We start from the raw sequence: 16,373 nt of genomic DNA, 5'->3' as shown, positions 1-16,373 counted from the left end.
GTACATGTACAGTGCCTGGTCCATTGGTCGATACTCTCATATGATACCAATAGAAATAATGTCACAATGATAATGTGGCTACTGTGCCACATTATTTACATAAAGTCACGTTATTTGTAAAATGTTTAAAAAGTGAATATTAGTTTCTTCCTTTTTGTATTGGTGAACACATTCAATTCCCCCATCATCAATGGACACACGCCAATAATGTGGGTGCTGTGTCCAACCATCAGCAAACTAAAGGCATGGCATGTGTGATTTAGGTCAACCACTGAGCTCCCCTGAAGAAGAGCGAAATGTTAGGAGCAGAATAGAAGGCAGAGAGAAAAGAAGGGAGATCAGCGGGGTAAAAGACTGTATGAGCAAAATTTTGTTTTTATTGACAGGGTGAAGGGTCGCTTCAATAGAATTACACTGTGGTTGGATGCTACGTGTGACAAGGTCAACTTTCATGTTGAACCTTTTTGAAAAATGAAGCAAATTGGGTTGACTTATGGAAATTTCTCTTTCCAAAACCACAAAATAGAGCAGCAATCACACGTTCCCGGCTTATTTTTCCTGACTTACCATATCTACTAGAACACTACAATTAAATCCTCTTGCCTTTTGTCTATACATGGGGTTTTCCCGTCTCCCTCTGAATGCTTCATAGAAGTAAACTAGGGATTTTCCATTCAAGACAATATTATCTGCATAATAGGTTCTGTTGCCTTTGTACTATTTCTTACTTGATCATCTTGATCTGAATCCAGATGATTTACATTAGTCAAGATCTTTCATTGTGTGTTAATATGTACAACTAAATCTCATGTACTGTGTTAATGCCAAATCTTATTCAAACAAGCTCTGAGGTTATTGGAGATTAGTGAGATGAGACACACATTATCAAGGCTTTTTTGTAGCATTTCGAAGTGCCAGTTATGAGAAATCTAGTGTAAAAGCCATATGCAAGTCCATCAGGACATGCACTGTGGGCATGTTGGATGGCTTCCTCCAAGTGCACTGCCCTCCCGCCTCCCTCCCAGTGCACTTACACCCTGATTTATAAATGGCTTCTACACTAGATTTCTCATAACTTGCACATTGGACCTCTACAAAAAAGTTATCATTTTTATTTTCGTACGAGCGTGTACACAGTCATATCACTACTTTTCATATGAAAAAAATACTGGGAGATTCTGCATTAACGGACAACTAAAAGTTCCAAAAACCCTTTAACACTTTTACCTTCTTTCCTCAGCTTCTTTTTCTGCTTGTTTTCGTGCACGTTCAGCGATAATTTCATCACAGATGACATCATAGGATTTGTCTGATGAATGTTCTCCCATTACCCAGACCCAAACTTCCTGATTTGTGGCAATTTTCCAATGCACAGTTTTCTGAAAAGCTGAAAGGTAGAGAGGAGCAGAAAAATGTGACCAACAACGCAAAACAAAGGAAAACTATTGAGTATAATATATAGTATACAATTTGTGTTATGAAATTAAAGTAAAAAATACAGTATCTAATCCAGCTGCAGAGATTAGCTTTCTTTAGCTTCCTATCTGAAAATATGTTCAGATAGAAATTCTGGAATTTGTAATAATCGAAGTATATTTAAACATGTTATGCACAGATGGTTTATTTTTTTCTTATATAAGGTATTCATTATACCAAAGCATTGTGGCCCCCATATTTATTAGATTAAAGTTGGCTAACCATCTGACATGTATGGGAGCTTCCCAACTCTTCAATAATAGATTATGTGGAATTTACTCCCCTGGGTTTTTCGTTTTAAAAAAAGATAAGCCTCTGTCAGTGCCAAAGTCCCCCATACACATTAAACTAATGTTGATGGGTTTGGCCGACAGACTAATGTATATAGGGAGCCAACAAACTGATTCTCAGTGGGGATGTCGATTGGGATTGTCCAATTTTGGTATGTTGATTGTATTGTTGTCCTGGAGATAAACATTTCAGTTGGCGGCTTTCTTATAGAGAACACAGGACAGCTCAGCAGAACAAGTGTTCCTGTGTATTGGAAGGTCAGTTGAGATGTCTGTTGGCCGAAAGATTGGCCAAAGAATCAGTCAGCCGACAGCCATCTAATGTATTCTGGGGCCTTTATTCCCCTCTACTCATTGAATACATATGAATGCTCAGCTCTAAATCACCTTTAAACCTTTAATGCAACATCACATACACTGGAAGAGCTGACCTCTCTCCACACATGGTTGAAGCCACCATAGCCACCATCTCTGTCTAACAGCAGCTCCTGGATCTGAGCACTGATTGTAACTGTAAACCACTTAAATGCTGATGTCAATCTCATGACATCTCCATTTTAATGGAGCAATTGCCGATGCAGTTGCTCCCATTAGTCCCCGCAATGCAATTGAGGGACACCTATGGGTTTCCATTCTAGCCAAGGGCCTGCTGAAGGCTACTGCTGCTGCCATCTTGGTACTCCTGTGAAGCTTAGCTATAGGCAGAAATTTTTTAACTATCTACTATGTTAGGCCTCATTCACACATCTGTATTTTTGATAAATATTTCATGAGTATTTGTACGCTAAAACCAGAAGTGTTTCCAAAACGCAGAACAGTTGTCAATCTTTCAATTATAGTTTCTTTGCAAGTTCCATTCCTGGTTTTGGCATACAAACATCGGTGTAAAATACAGACCAAATACTGACATTTGAATGAGGTCTTATAAGGGTTGAATGATCACTTGTTTAATTCCCCTAAAGGGAATATATAATAAAGTATAACAATCTATTATTAATAATAATAATATTGAATCACCCACCTTTTTCCCCATTAAAAAATAATTAAGAATATTAAAAATATAAACATTTTTGGTATCAATACATCCATAAAAATCCAGACAATCAACAAAAAACAAGCCCTTTGGTTATCAAGTTGACCAGGAGATTGATTCATACATCTAGGTCATTTGTACATTATGATAAACATTGTAAAAATAAAAACCCAAAATCGATTGCGGAATTGAATTTTTTTTTGCAATTTCACAATACTTGGATTTTTTTCCTCACTTTTCAGTATATTATATGGTAAAATGAATGGTGTCATTCAAAATTATAACTCACCCCGCAAAGAACAAGCCCTCATATGGCTTTGTTGACAGAATATTAAAAAAATTGGAAGTCAAGGAAAAAATTTAAAATTGCTTGGTTCCTAGGGGCTAATCTCAGTCAAAGAGGACAAACATCAAGCTTTATAGCCACACAGTTATTCAAGGTTACACACAATAAAAAACATTTTATTATCAGTAAGTATCCAGTAACCTAACAAGTGATTGCATTGTGGTTGGGTTATCATTTTAGGCTGTGTGCCCAATATGAGTTTTTTAAGCGTTTCCGCAGCGGCAATTCCGCTGCAGAAAACGCTTAAAAAACGCTTGGTAGAAGGCCTGCCATGTTCCCCAATGATAATCCGCATGTGCTGTGCACATGCTGCGGAAATTTCCACTGCGGATTATCATTGCGGAAAAAACGCAGCACTACCAATTATTTTGCGGAAGCGCGGCGCTTTCGCCGCCATTGACTTGCATTGGAACACATGTAATCCACAACACTGCATCTGTAGATGCGGAATCCATGCATTTCAATGTGCGGATGGTACCCGGGTTTGTAGAAGAGGAGACTCTCCTCCAGACCCGGGTACCATAGAACCTGTAAAAGAAAGAATAAAATAAAAAATAAATATTATACTTAATTCTGATGGCCCCCGGTGTCCTTAGCGATGCATCTCGGCTTGCCGACAACTCGCGATGGTCTGAAAAAGACCTGCTATGACGTCATTTAGTCATGTGACGAGTCATGCGACCGCTGACGTTGGCAGGTCCTTTAGGCTACCGCGAGCTGCTGGCAAGCCGAGACGCATCGGATAAAGACTCCGGGGGTTATTGGAAGGTAAGTATATATTTATTTTTTTATTTTTAAACATTCTTTAAGGTCACACTATATAAATCCATGCAGTTTGCATGGATTTATATAGTGTGACCAAGTTGTCAAGCACTTTCCAAGTGATGCTAAAATCGCTTGGAAAGAGCTTGACAACCCGCATGCGGAAATGCATGTGAAGAACGCTTCACATCCGCTTGTTCCTGGCAGGAAAACTCATGTACAATCCGCATGTACAATCCGCATGTACAATCCGCATGTACAATCTGCATGTACAATCTGCATGTACAATCCACATGTACAATCTGCATGTACAATCCGCATGTACAATCCGCATGTACAATCTGCATGTACAATCTGCATGCACAATCCACATGCGTTTTTTCTGCCAGGGAGATGCAGAAACGCTCAGGAAAAATCCGGAGCATTTCTGCATCGTGGGCACTTAGCCTTACTTTTTTTCTGTTGAAAAGCTATAGTTTAGCATTTTTTTTCTGAATGAATTAATGGTTTCTACTGGCAAAAATAGAGTCTTATTATTTATACAATTGAAAGGGTGGTCCGAAATACAATTTTCATCCTAAATCCCTATTTGTTTAATGCCATAGTCTAAACTATTTACTAATACACTTGAATTAAAAATTCCCTATCCTTCCCTAACTACACTATCTAACTGCTTTTCTTGTTTATTTTCCTACTTCCTTTTTGATGACACTTTGTTTGAGAACCCCCAGTAAGTGCATGCTACTCAAACTAAATGTCATCAAAGGGCAGAGGCTGTGGTCACTGCCACAGCCCCCGCCCTCCTCCCTGATATGAAATGTCATCAGTGACGCTCGTCTCAGGGACTGGCAAAGTCCCTGCGCGATCTGCACTGCGCGATGTGCACAATGACAGCACCCTCTCTCGCTGGCTCAGATCAGCATTACTGAGCTGGCAACAGAGTGCACTGTCAGTATGCATTGTCAAAATACTGGGCATGCAGAGACCAGCATCGTCCCCGCAAGTGAAGTCTCTGAAAGCTGGGTATTCATCTTACAACACACACTGACAGTGCATTCTGTTACCAGCTCCTTAATGCTAATCTGAGCCAGCGAGAGAGCGTGCTGTCATTTTGCACATCGCACAGTGCACATAGAGCAGGGACTAGCCCAGCCCCTGAAGCAAGTGTCACTGATGACACCTCATATCAGGGAGCAGGGCAGGGACTGTGGCAGTGACCATAGCCTTTGCTCCCTGATGGCGCTTCATTTGAGTATCCCAGCATGCACTGGGCCAAGTTTTCACACAGGGCCCTGTAGGTTTGGATTTATTTTTCCCTTAATAATAAAGAGCTTCATTTAAAAACTGCATTTTGTGCTCACTTGTTTTATCTTTGTCTAATATTTAAATTTGTTTTGTGATCTGAAACATTTAAGTGTGACAAATATGCACAAGAATAAGAAATCAGGAAGGGGGCAAACACTTTTTCACACAACTGTATGTACCCTACCTTTAATATGCTATTAGCCACACACCATTCAAAATATAAATCAACACTGCGCCCCCCATTAACTATAATCGCTAAACTATAAGGCTATGTGCACACGCTATGTTTTTGTTACAGAAAATATGCAAGTTTTACCCCCTTCTCTCCCACTCCTCAATAAGTTTTAAGTCCCTGATAGTGCCATAATGAATTGTGGGATGGAGAGGAAGCTATCAGGGACTTAACATCCTCCTCCACTACCCAATTCATTTTACATCCATATCTAACGCCTATCTAACCTTTTGTCAATAAGTCCATTATAATTCCCCCTTACTCCCATCCCAATCCCCACCCCCTCACTGTCCACTCCCCCACCCCCTCATTGTCCTTTCCCCCACATCCCTTATTGTTCTCTCCCCCACCCCTCTCATTTTCCTCACCCCCACATCCCTCATTGTCCTCTCCCCCACCCCCTCATTTTCGTCACCCCCACATCCCTCATTGTCCTCTCCTCCACCCCCTCATTGTCCTCTCCCCCACCCCTTCATTGTCCTTTCCCCAACATCCCTCACTGTCATCTCCCCTACATCCCTCATAGTCCTCCCCCCACATCCATCATTGCTCTCTCCCCACATCCCTCATTGTCCTCTCCCCCACCCCTCTCATTTTCCTCACTCCACATCCCTCATTGTCCTCTCCCCCACCTCCTCATTTTCCTCACCCCCCACATCCCTCATTGTCCTCTCCTCCACCCCCCTCATTGTCCTCTCCCCCACCCCTTCATTGTCCTTTAACCCACATCCCTCACTGTCCTCTCCACTACATCCCTCATAGTCCTCTCCCCCACATCCATCATTGCTCTCTCACCCACATCCCTCATTGTCCTCTCCCACAAATCCCTCATTTTCCTTTCCCCCACATCCATCATTGTCCTCTCCCCCACATCCCTCATTGTCCTCTCTCCCATATCCATCATTGTCCTCTCCGCCACTCACCGACCCCCCTCCCTGTCATCTCCCCAGTGTATTGGGGGAAAAAAACAACACTCACCTCTCTGTACGTTCCCCCGAGGCATTGCTTCTTTCTTCTTTGCCGGCAACTTTCTAAATGACACTGGCTCATGGCCTGGTGACGTCATCAAGCCACGCACACTAGTGTCACAGAGAAAGCGCCTGGCAGGAAGCTGAGGATGGATTCCTGCAGCTCCGCTGCCATTTTTTCCTGTAGACAGTGGAGTTGCAGGATCTCTCCCAGCCCAGCACGCCGCATATGATGAGGACAATCTAGCCACGGGCCCGCCGGAGCCTCAGGCTCCGAGCAACAGGCCAGATTGCCCTCATTATTACAGCCCTGCAAGGGCCCCCTCCACCTCTGGGCCCCGGTGCAGCTGCACTGGCTATTTGTCCACCCCTGTATGGGAAATGATATTTATTAACTATTTTGTGCGGTATAACTATCAGACTTAAATGGGTTGTCTGGTCCAAATCGATAAGTCTGCAGTCATTCTGTGTGACTGCAGACTTATTAATGTCCCCAGCGCGCGCACTGTGCACTGCAGGGATTCGCTGGTTTCAGACCCGTGACCGGAGGACAGGTATGAGTTATACATTATCCTGGCCAGTGGGCGCGGCCTGACTCCATACAAGTGTGTGGAAGTGAGACCGTGCCCACTGGCCGGGAGTATATATAACTCATACATACCTTCCGGTCCTGGGTCTGAAACCAACAAATCCCAGCAGTGCACAGTGCTTGTTCTAGGAGGGATTCATAAGTCTGCAGTCACACAGAGGGACTGCAGACTTATCTACTTGGACCGGACAACCCCTTTAAGGGTGTAAAAATTCAAAGTTTGAACATTTCAAACTTTTCACATTTTTTGTCAAATTTTCAATATTTTCATAAATAAACACAAATCGACCAAAATTTACCACTATCATGAAGTACCACATGTCACGAAAAAACAATCTCAGAATCACTGGGATGCGTTGAAGCGTTCCAGAGTTGTTACCTCATAAAGTGACGCATATCAGATTTTAAAATTGAGGCTCGGTCATTAATGTACAAAGTGGCTCGGTTCTTAAGGGGTTAAAATCTAAAAGTATTGTGGAAAAAAAGTATGTTGATATCAATTTTTCCAATGGTGCTGATGCAACATGATCAGACAAAAAGAAAAAGATATAAAATAGAAATTCAACCTCCACGATAGAGGCATTTGTAGCACCCCGAGGGTTTGGCCGCTACAGAGGTATTGCATCTCAACCAGATGTGCGATATCTCACTTCCAAGTAAGGATGGAGTGTGGATCAGGACCCTGACACCTGCATGCATTACACCACATTTCCGGGGGGCAGGGCAACCGATATGCTCCAAGTAGAGCACGACAGTCCCTGTCCCTGGCTGGAGTGGGGGGAGGGAACACCAAGGAAGGGGGGACCCTGTAGGGCATAGGAGGGAGAGGGCAGTTCCTGGGTGCACTTAGAAGGAGGTATAAAAGGTGGCCACCATCTTGGTTAGAGTTGAGTTGAGTTCAGTCAGAGGAGAATGCAGGGAGCAGAGGCTCAGGCCGAGCTTTGCTCCGCAGGCAGGCCGGAGAGAGCGGCCGGAGCCTGGAGGAATGAGAAGGAAGGAACAGGAGCGGAGGAGGCTCGAGGATCAAGGAACGAAGGGACCCCAGGGGTGTGGACCGGCGAGTCGCCACCGCACGCCCGAATCTACCTGCGTAGGGGGGTCAGGCCAAAGGGAGAGACCGGTCCCCGAGGCTAGTGGAGGTGGGGAACTACCCTCAGCTAGAAACCAGAGGCTGTGACATTTTATGTGGCGCAGCCCCTCGCTACACCCGCTAGGAAGGCACCACATAGGGTCAGGGAAACGGCACCAAAGTTCACCCAAGAAGGCCCGAGGCAGCCGGACAGAAGCGAGGTCACTGGTGGGGTATGACAGGCCAGAGAAAGGACACACAAAGGGGGTCCTGTGAAACGCTCCAAAGTTATCTGGGAGTAGGCCGAGCCCCTCACCTGGTGAGCACAGTGCGACGTGGAACGTTATGACCAGCTGGAGTAACGTGGATAAAGAACTGTGAGTAAAAATCCTGGACTGCATTACAGGACTCTGTGTCGTTACTGCTGCTCCCGCGCACCATCACCCCCAACATCCGCACTTGCTGCCCTGAGGCTATACTCCTCCCGTGGGGAGTTATACTACCCTCTGCTGCACCCACAACACCAGCCTCAGCGGTCTGCCCTGCAGCGGCGGTTCACTCTGACCGCAATCCACGGGTGGCGTAGTCAGACATTCAGCATATAGACTGCTATTTGGATTGACCACCCTGAGCCACGGGACCGGGTCCCTGCCACGCAAGGACTACAACCCCCAGCATCCACAAAAGGTCCGGTTCCTGGTATCCACACACACACACGGCCCAGGGGGCGCGTCACATTCATCATGAGCAAGGGCATATGTGACATAGAGAAAGCCAATACAGCCACTATGAGGACCTTGGACAGAAAGGGTTCTGCCTAGTGGACAGTTGTTCTCGAAGAACAGCATAGTTAACAAACAATGGGTGGATAATTAGCAAAAGGATCATGGAAATTGTATGGAGGAGAAAAAGAAACATCAAGCAGTTTGTTTAGAATTTGAGATGCTGCTATTTCCTTAGCATTCCAGTCCCAGCTACTGTGACATTAAAGCCAAGAACTTGAAGGTGTTTTGCATGGGTATCTTTTTTAATTTTGCAGAGAAATAAATATTACAAAAGGTGTAGGGAAGATCATGCATTGTGTTCCTTAACTTGATTTCTTGTAACACTGACTATTGAGATGTCATACACAGTAATGTCAGTTGAACCGACCAAAATCAGAAGGGTTGGGTGATCAACTATTGAGTGTAGCGAGTTTCTCAAGACAGAGGATGTGGAAGGACAAATGGATTAAACTGTTGGAATTGATATACCTAATCCATTGGCTCTTAAAGGAAAGCTTTCATCAGAAAATGACCTATTGAATAAAGCAACATTATATTATTTTTTATATATATACAGTATATTATTTTTTTTAATACCTAGCACAATTTGTATTAAAAAATAAAAATGAAAATATAGAACTCTTGCAATCTTTACACTGGCCACTGGGGCTTTTTTAGACACTAACCTCCTTTTGTTTCAGGATATAACCATGTACAGTGCCTACAAGTAGTATTCAACCCCCTGAAGATTTAGCTGGTTTGATAAGATGCAAATAAGTTAGAGCCTTCAAACTGCAAACGAGAGTAGGTTTTATGAACAGAAGCATAAATCTTACAAACCAAAAAGTTATGTTGCTCAGTTGAATTTTATTAAATTTTAAACATAAAAGTGTGGGTCAATTATTATACAACCCCTATGTTTAATATTTTGTGGAATAACCCTTGTTTACAATTACAGCTAATAATCATCTTTTATAAGACCTGATCAGGCCGGCACAGGTCTGTGGAGTTATCTTGGCCCACTCCTCCATGCAGATCTTCTCCAAGTTATCTAGGTTCTTTGGGTGTCTCATGTGGACTTTATTCTTGAGCTCCTTCCACAAGTTTTCAATTGGGTTAAGGTCAGGAGACTGACTAGGCCACTCCAACACCTTGACTTTTTCCCTCTTGAACCAGGCCTTGGTTTTCTTGGCTGTGTGCTTTGGGTCGTTGTCTTGTTGGAAGATGAAATTACGACCCATCTTAAGATCCTTGATGGAGGAGCGGAGGTTCTTGGCCAAAATCTCCAGGTAGGCCGTGCTATCCATCTTCCCATGGATGCGGACCAGATGGCCAGGCCCCTTGGCTGAGAAACAGCCCCACAGCATGATGCTGCCACCACCATGCTTGACTGTAGGGATGGTATTCTTGGGGTCGTATGCAGTGCCATCCAGTCTCCAAATGTCACGTGTGTGGTTGGCACCAAAGATCTCGATCTTGGTCTCATCAGACCATAGAACCTTGAACCAGTCTGTCTCAGAGTCCTCCAAGTGATCATGAGCAAACTGTAGACGAGCCTTGACATGACGCTTTGAAAGTAAGGTACCATACAGGCTCGTCTGGAACGGAGACCATTGCGGTGGAGTACGTTACTTATGGTATTGACTGAAACCAATGTCCCCACTGCCATGAGATCTTCCCGGAGCTCTTTCCTTGTTGTCCTTGGGTTAGCCTTGACTCTTCGGACAAGCCTGGCCTCGGCACGGGAGGACACTTTCAAAGGCTGTCCAGGCCGTGGAAGGCTAACAGTAGTTCCATAAGCCTTCCACTTACGGATGATGCTCCCAACAGTGGAGACAGGTAGGCCCAACTCCTTGGAAAGGGTTTTGTACCCCTTGCCAGCCTTGTGACCCTCCACGATCTTGTCTCTGATGGCCTTGGAATGCTCCTTTGTCTTTCTCATGTTGACCATGTCTGAGTGCTGTTCACAAGTTTGGGGAGGGTCTTAAATAGTCAGAAAAGGCTGGCAAAAGAGATCTTTAATCCACACATGTGAAGCTCATTATTCTTGGTGCCTGAACTACTTCTTAATACTTTAGGGGGACCAAACAGAATTCTTGTGGTTTGAGGGGTTGAATAATAAATGACACTCTGAATTAACTTTTAACGTTTTAATAAAGAAAAAAAAAAAAAAGAAAAAAAAAGAAAAAAAATTTGCTGCAGTGCATTTCCCACTTCCAGGCTGATCTACAGTACAAATGTCACAATGCCAAGTTAATTCCGCATGTGTCAACCAGCTAAATCTGCAGGGGGTTGAATACTACTTGTAGGCACTGTATATAGCCACAATAGTCATATTTCAACCATACCTTATGTATTGAAATGTCTAATGTTCTTGTCCAAGGGTCATCGTGTAGGGAGAAGTGCGGGGTCAGAAGTGACATCGCCTATTGTAACTGGTAGTTCTTGTGTTGTCAGCTGTGCATAGAAGTGTTATCTGTCATTGTAATCCTGCCTCTGATGATAAAGAGCCTACTGTAAACTCTTCTTGAAAGGACAAGAAGTAGTCTAAAAAATCCCCAGTGGCCAGCGTCAAAATTGCAAGATACATTTTTTTTAAATATGACACAAAAACCTGATTTAAATAATAGGTAATTTTCTGATGATAGCTTCTCTTTAAGAGAAGATAAGATGCTACTAGTGGTGTTTAGCAGCGGCTCACTCGTCACTTCTAATTTGGAACACATCCATGCTTGGCCGCAGGAATAGCTGACAGCCATTAAAAGTGTGTGGCCATATATACTAGTATATCTAACTATACTATTTTAGAGGAGTTTAAAACTTGATTCATGTTGTTGCTTCAATATGTCTCAAGATTGGTTTGACCCGTTTATATACACGGTAATAAGATTCCACAGAGTGTCCACATTATCATATCGAAGAAGCAACCCAACCAACCCATCCTTAGAATGAGTTTAGCTCAACTACACTCATGTTCACTTTTTACTTGCTTGACTCAAACTTACAAATAGGATTATACAGAAATTAAATGGATTTTCAATGAAAGTACACCAGCCTCACCAGGTTTAAGAACTCCAGGTAATATTGTATGCTGTTGAGAGATCCAGTGACAGATCCTCTGAAGCACTCTGTATTTGCATATAGAAACAGAGGATTATGTAAACTGTCATAGTTTAATGGACAAGTCATAAACATATCTGATGTCTGAAGTAATAGCTCAACTGCATCAAACAGAAACAAGGTATTGTACATACTTCATAATGCTTTATTGCTACCAATGATGGAGTCACATCAGTTAAGCAGAGCTAATTAACAATAATTAAATTAATTGACAATTGCAAAATGTCTTAAAGGTATGCATAACTTCTACAGAAACGGACGTGTCATTCCCTCTGCGTCAGGAGACTGATGTTAGACATTGTCCCAAAAGCAGGCAGTGACATGGGCTCCTGCCATGTGACTAACAATCTGCGATACGACTAACAATCTGGCATGCCAGAGCCGGTATGTCACTCTCCACAAGGAGAAACGTTACCCCTTAGACCTCAGTCCAGAGCCTCTCATTTAGTCAAATCAGTTCTCATACTTTACACTGACGAGGGCCAACAGCCCGAAACACCGTGTCTGCAAATTGAGATTCTGATTTGGCTTTTATCCTAAGTCATATTGCACGACTCATTAAAGCAGACTTGGGCAAAGTGCGGCCCGCGGGCCACATTCGGCCCTCTGGCTGTTCCAGTCCGGTCCGTGGACCAAGACTGCCAAGGGGCTGATAACAGTGGCCCACGGGCCGCACTATGCCCTTCCCAGCTCACACACATGCCGTCACTGCCCGCCGTCACTGCCCGCCCACACGCCGTCACCGCTGTCTCAATCCGCGGTCTCAATCCGCTGTGAATGCATTGGTGGAGGAGGGGCCGCTACCTCGCTCTTCCATCAATCAGCATTAGAAACAGCTGACGCGATGGCGTCAGCCTGTGCACTGCGGAGAGTCAGTGCTTCTCAGACAGGAGCGCCAGGGGAACAGGGAGTGAGGTAAGTATATGCTGGACATACGGGGGGCTTTAATGATGGACACAGGGGGGGCACTCTCATGCTGGACGAAGGGGGGGCTTTAATGCTGGACACAGGGGGGGTACTCTCAGGCTGAACACAGGGGGGCTCTCATGCTGGACACAGGGAGGCTCTCATGCTGGACACAGGGGGGGGCTCTCATGCTGGACACAGGGGGGCTCTCTCATGCTGGACACAGAGGGGCTCTCATGCTGGACACAGGAGGGGCTGTCATGCTGGACACAGGGGGGGCTGTCATGCTGGACACTGGGGAGGGCTGTCAGGCTGGACACTGGGGAGGGCTGTCATGCTGGAGACACTGGGGGGCTCTCATGCTGGACAATAAGGAGGGCTGTCATGCTGGACACAGGGGTGCTCTCATACTGGAAACTGGGGGGCTTTAATGCTGGGCACTGGGAGGCTTTAATGCTGGACACTAAGGAGGGCTGTCATACTGGAAACTAGGGAGGGCTGTCATGCTGGACACTGGGGAGGGCTGTCATGCTGGACACTGGGGAGGCTCTTGCGCTCTCATACTGGACATGAGGGGGCTGTGTGAGGCTCATGTTGGACATGAGGGGGCTGTGTGTGGCTCATGCTGGACACGGGAGGGATGTGTGGGGCTCATGCTGGCCACGGGGGGGCTGTGTGGGGCTCATGCTGGACATGGGGGGGCTGTGTGGGGCTCATGCTGGACACAGTGGGGCTGTGTGGGGATCATGCTGGACACGGGTTGGCTGTGTGGGGCTCATGCTGAACACGGGCGGGGCTGTGTGGGGCTCATGCTGAACATGGGGGGGCTGTGTGGGGCTCATGCTGGCCTTGTGGGGCTGTGTGGGACCCATAATGGACATGGGGGGCTGTGTAGGGCTCATGCTGTATATAGAGAGGCTGTGTGGGGGCTCAAGCTGTATATAGGGGGATGTCAGCACACTTAATTCTGCTCAATATTAAGTTACACAATTCATATTTATGTAATCATTAATAATAATAATTAGAATTAATATGTTAATATTAATATTGAGCAGAATTAATTTCAGCCTATTGGTTCGGCCCTCCCCAACAGTCACAGTCTCTCATGTGGCCCCTCGGGAAAATTAATTGCCCACCCCTGCATTAAAGGGTCGATTGTGACTTGTAGGATTGCTGCTTTCAATAGGTGGCGCTATAGAGTTCAAGACCTCTTTTTCTCTGAAGAGGCAATTTGCATAACAATTTTCTATACATTATAAACGTAATCTAGCCAGCTCATGGCTGGTGTATAAAGACGACAGCCCAAAGTTGTGACAAATTTACTAAGGACCTTACACCTCTTCATAAAGTTTGCGTACCTTACTACAGCAAGCTACTGGTTCAAGTCTGGAGTATAAAATGCCAGTCTTAATAAATTAACCTCATAGCTCAGTATGCAAAATATTTGTACATATTTATTGTTAGAATATTCATTGTTATGGGCAGCAAGGTGGCTCAGTGGTTAGTACTGTAGCTCTGCTTTGGGTTCAAATCCCACAAAGGACAACATCTGCAAGGATGGGTAAACAGGCGAAACAAATTATGTTAACTGAACTAGTCGTGCACCATCTCTATTATCAAAGATATATATAATATCCCATGTTAGGTTTGATCACACAAATCAATTCTTCTTTCCTTAGAATCCCTACTTTTACTTTCTCCAAAGTTGGTAAGAGAGCAGAATCCTGTATTACAGATTTGTCCATTAGTGATGAGCGCAAGTGCTCTCCACTTGAGTTTGCATCGGGTGCTCGGTTATGCAACGAGTATCGCGGGTGCTCAAGTGACATGCTCGAGTCCCCGCCCCTCATGTTTCTCGGCTGTTGAACACCCCAAAAAACATGCGGGGATCGCCTGCCATACATGGGCACTCCGTGCATGTTTTTTGGGAGTCTAGCATTGGTCAAACATGCGGGGTGGGGACTCGAGCATGTCACTCGAGCACCTGTGATACTCACTCGAGTAGAGAGCACTCACGCTCACCACTAATGTTCATTTTCTCTTGGCTTTACATATCTCAAAATGTGTGGCACCAGATTATTCTGACAGTAGATATATATGCTATTTTTCACTGTTCTCCAAGGCGCAGTGAAAAAATTGTCATTTATATAAGTTTCTGATGTCCCAGCAGTATTTAAATATTAGCAACAAGACAACATTTTAATGATGTTTTCTATGCACTGTTGAAATGTCTTGTTTGTTCCTCCTCTTAAACTCACCTATTAGTGTCTTTATGCATAGCAATTCATTTTCCCTGATATTGGGAGCTTATCTATCCAGGGGTTGAATGCAAGTTGGCATGGAAGCTGTGGTCCTGTGACCATCAACCTCACAAATGACATGTAATGTACTAAAATACTTTCCTACATGGAAAAAATGAAGACAAAGACAAACTACAATTACGTGTGAGAGCTTATAAAACATGAGAACTGTAAATTCCACAAGGAAGTTAAAGCATCTTTAAATAACTGTAAACCAAGTCACATATTTTACATAATAGCCAGGCTAAAACAATTCACATGATCTCTGAAATGCTAACTATATATGACAAAGGAATGTGTGTGCTCATTGTATGCATGTGTTTTTTTTCACATGTACTTCAAGCAAGACAGCTGACATAAAAATTAAAATATTTTTTTACACAGGCCTTTGCTTCAATGACATATAAAATACCCAATGTGATATATGATGTCCAGACCCTGATGAAGAGTTAAAGTGCACCTGTCAGCATTATTGTGTTCAGTAAACTACATACACTGGCAGGTGGGCGACATTACACTGATTAATATGATACCTTGGTTGATGAAATCCGTCCTGTGGTTCTTGTGTAATCTTTACTTTCAGTTTGGAGATAATGATATGCTCGTGCTTCGGGGTGGCCTGTGGGGGGCGCTCTATCTGGTGCTCTGCTTACATATTCATCTATGTGCTCTTATGACAGTTCACTGTGCCTTCACTGGCCTGCCTCCTATTTTACATAATGCATCTAGTAATGCGGGGCTAGATAAAATAGGAGGCAGGTCAGTGAAGGCACAGTGACCTGCCATAAGAGCATACAGATGAATATGTAAGCAGAGCACCAGATAGAGCCCCCCTCACAGGTCGCCCCAAAGCACGAGCATATCATTATCTCTTAACTGACAGTAAAGATTACACAAGAATCAAAGGATGGATTTCATCAACCCTGGTATCATTTTAATCAGTGTAATGTCGCCCATCTGATAGTGTATGTGGTTTACTGAGCATAGTCTTGCTGACAGGTGCGCTTTAAGCCCCCATACACATTAAGCTAATGCCACTTCGCCAATATCGACAGGTTCAGTCAAAACTCTAATGTATTTGGGGGTATTAGCTAAGTGACAGTCAGGGGAGATATCGATCAGGCATATCCGATTTCAGACTGCCGATTGCTTTGATCTCCCTTAGATAAGCCGCCGGCAGAGATGTCTGTCGGCAGCTCTTTCATAGAGAACA

The 16,373-nt window shown here is 44.2% G+C and overlaps 1 protein-coding gene across 3 annotated transcripts in view; it reads right to left on the bottom strand.

The window, feature by feature from the left end:
- SH2D4A (SH2 domain containing 4A) overlaps window positions 1–16,373 on the bottom strand; it is an 89,702-nt gene that overhangs the window by 52,064 nt on the left and 21,265 nt on the right. For all 3 annotated transcript variants that reach the window (XM_073636974.1, XM_073636976.1, XM_073636975.1), the window contains one exon: window positions 1,228–1,387. In XM_073636974.1, the coding sequence (XP_073493075.1) occupies window positions 1,228–1,387 (160 nt within the window). The remainder of the gene's footprint in view (window positions 1–1,227; window positions 1,388–16,373) is intronic.

Source organism: Phyllobates terribilis, unplaced genomic scaffold, assembly GCF_046119375.1.
Source record: "Phyllobates terribilis strain yellow unplaced genomic scaffold, ASM4611937v1 Scaffold_1__5_contigs__length_1240528914, whole genome shotgun sequence".
Lineage (NCBI taxonomy): Eukaryota > Metazoa > Chordata > Amphibia > Anura > Dendrobatidae > Phyllobates > Phyllobates terribilis.
This window is presented reverse-complemented; position numbering and strand designations above follow the sequence as displayed.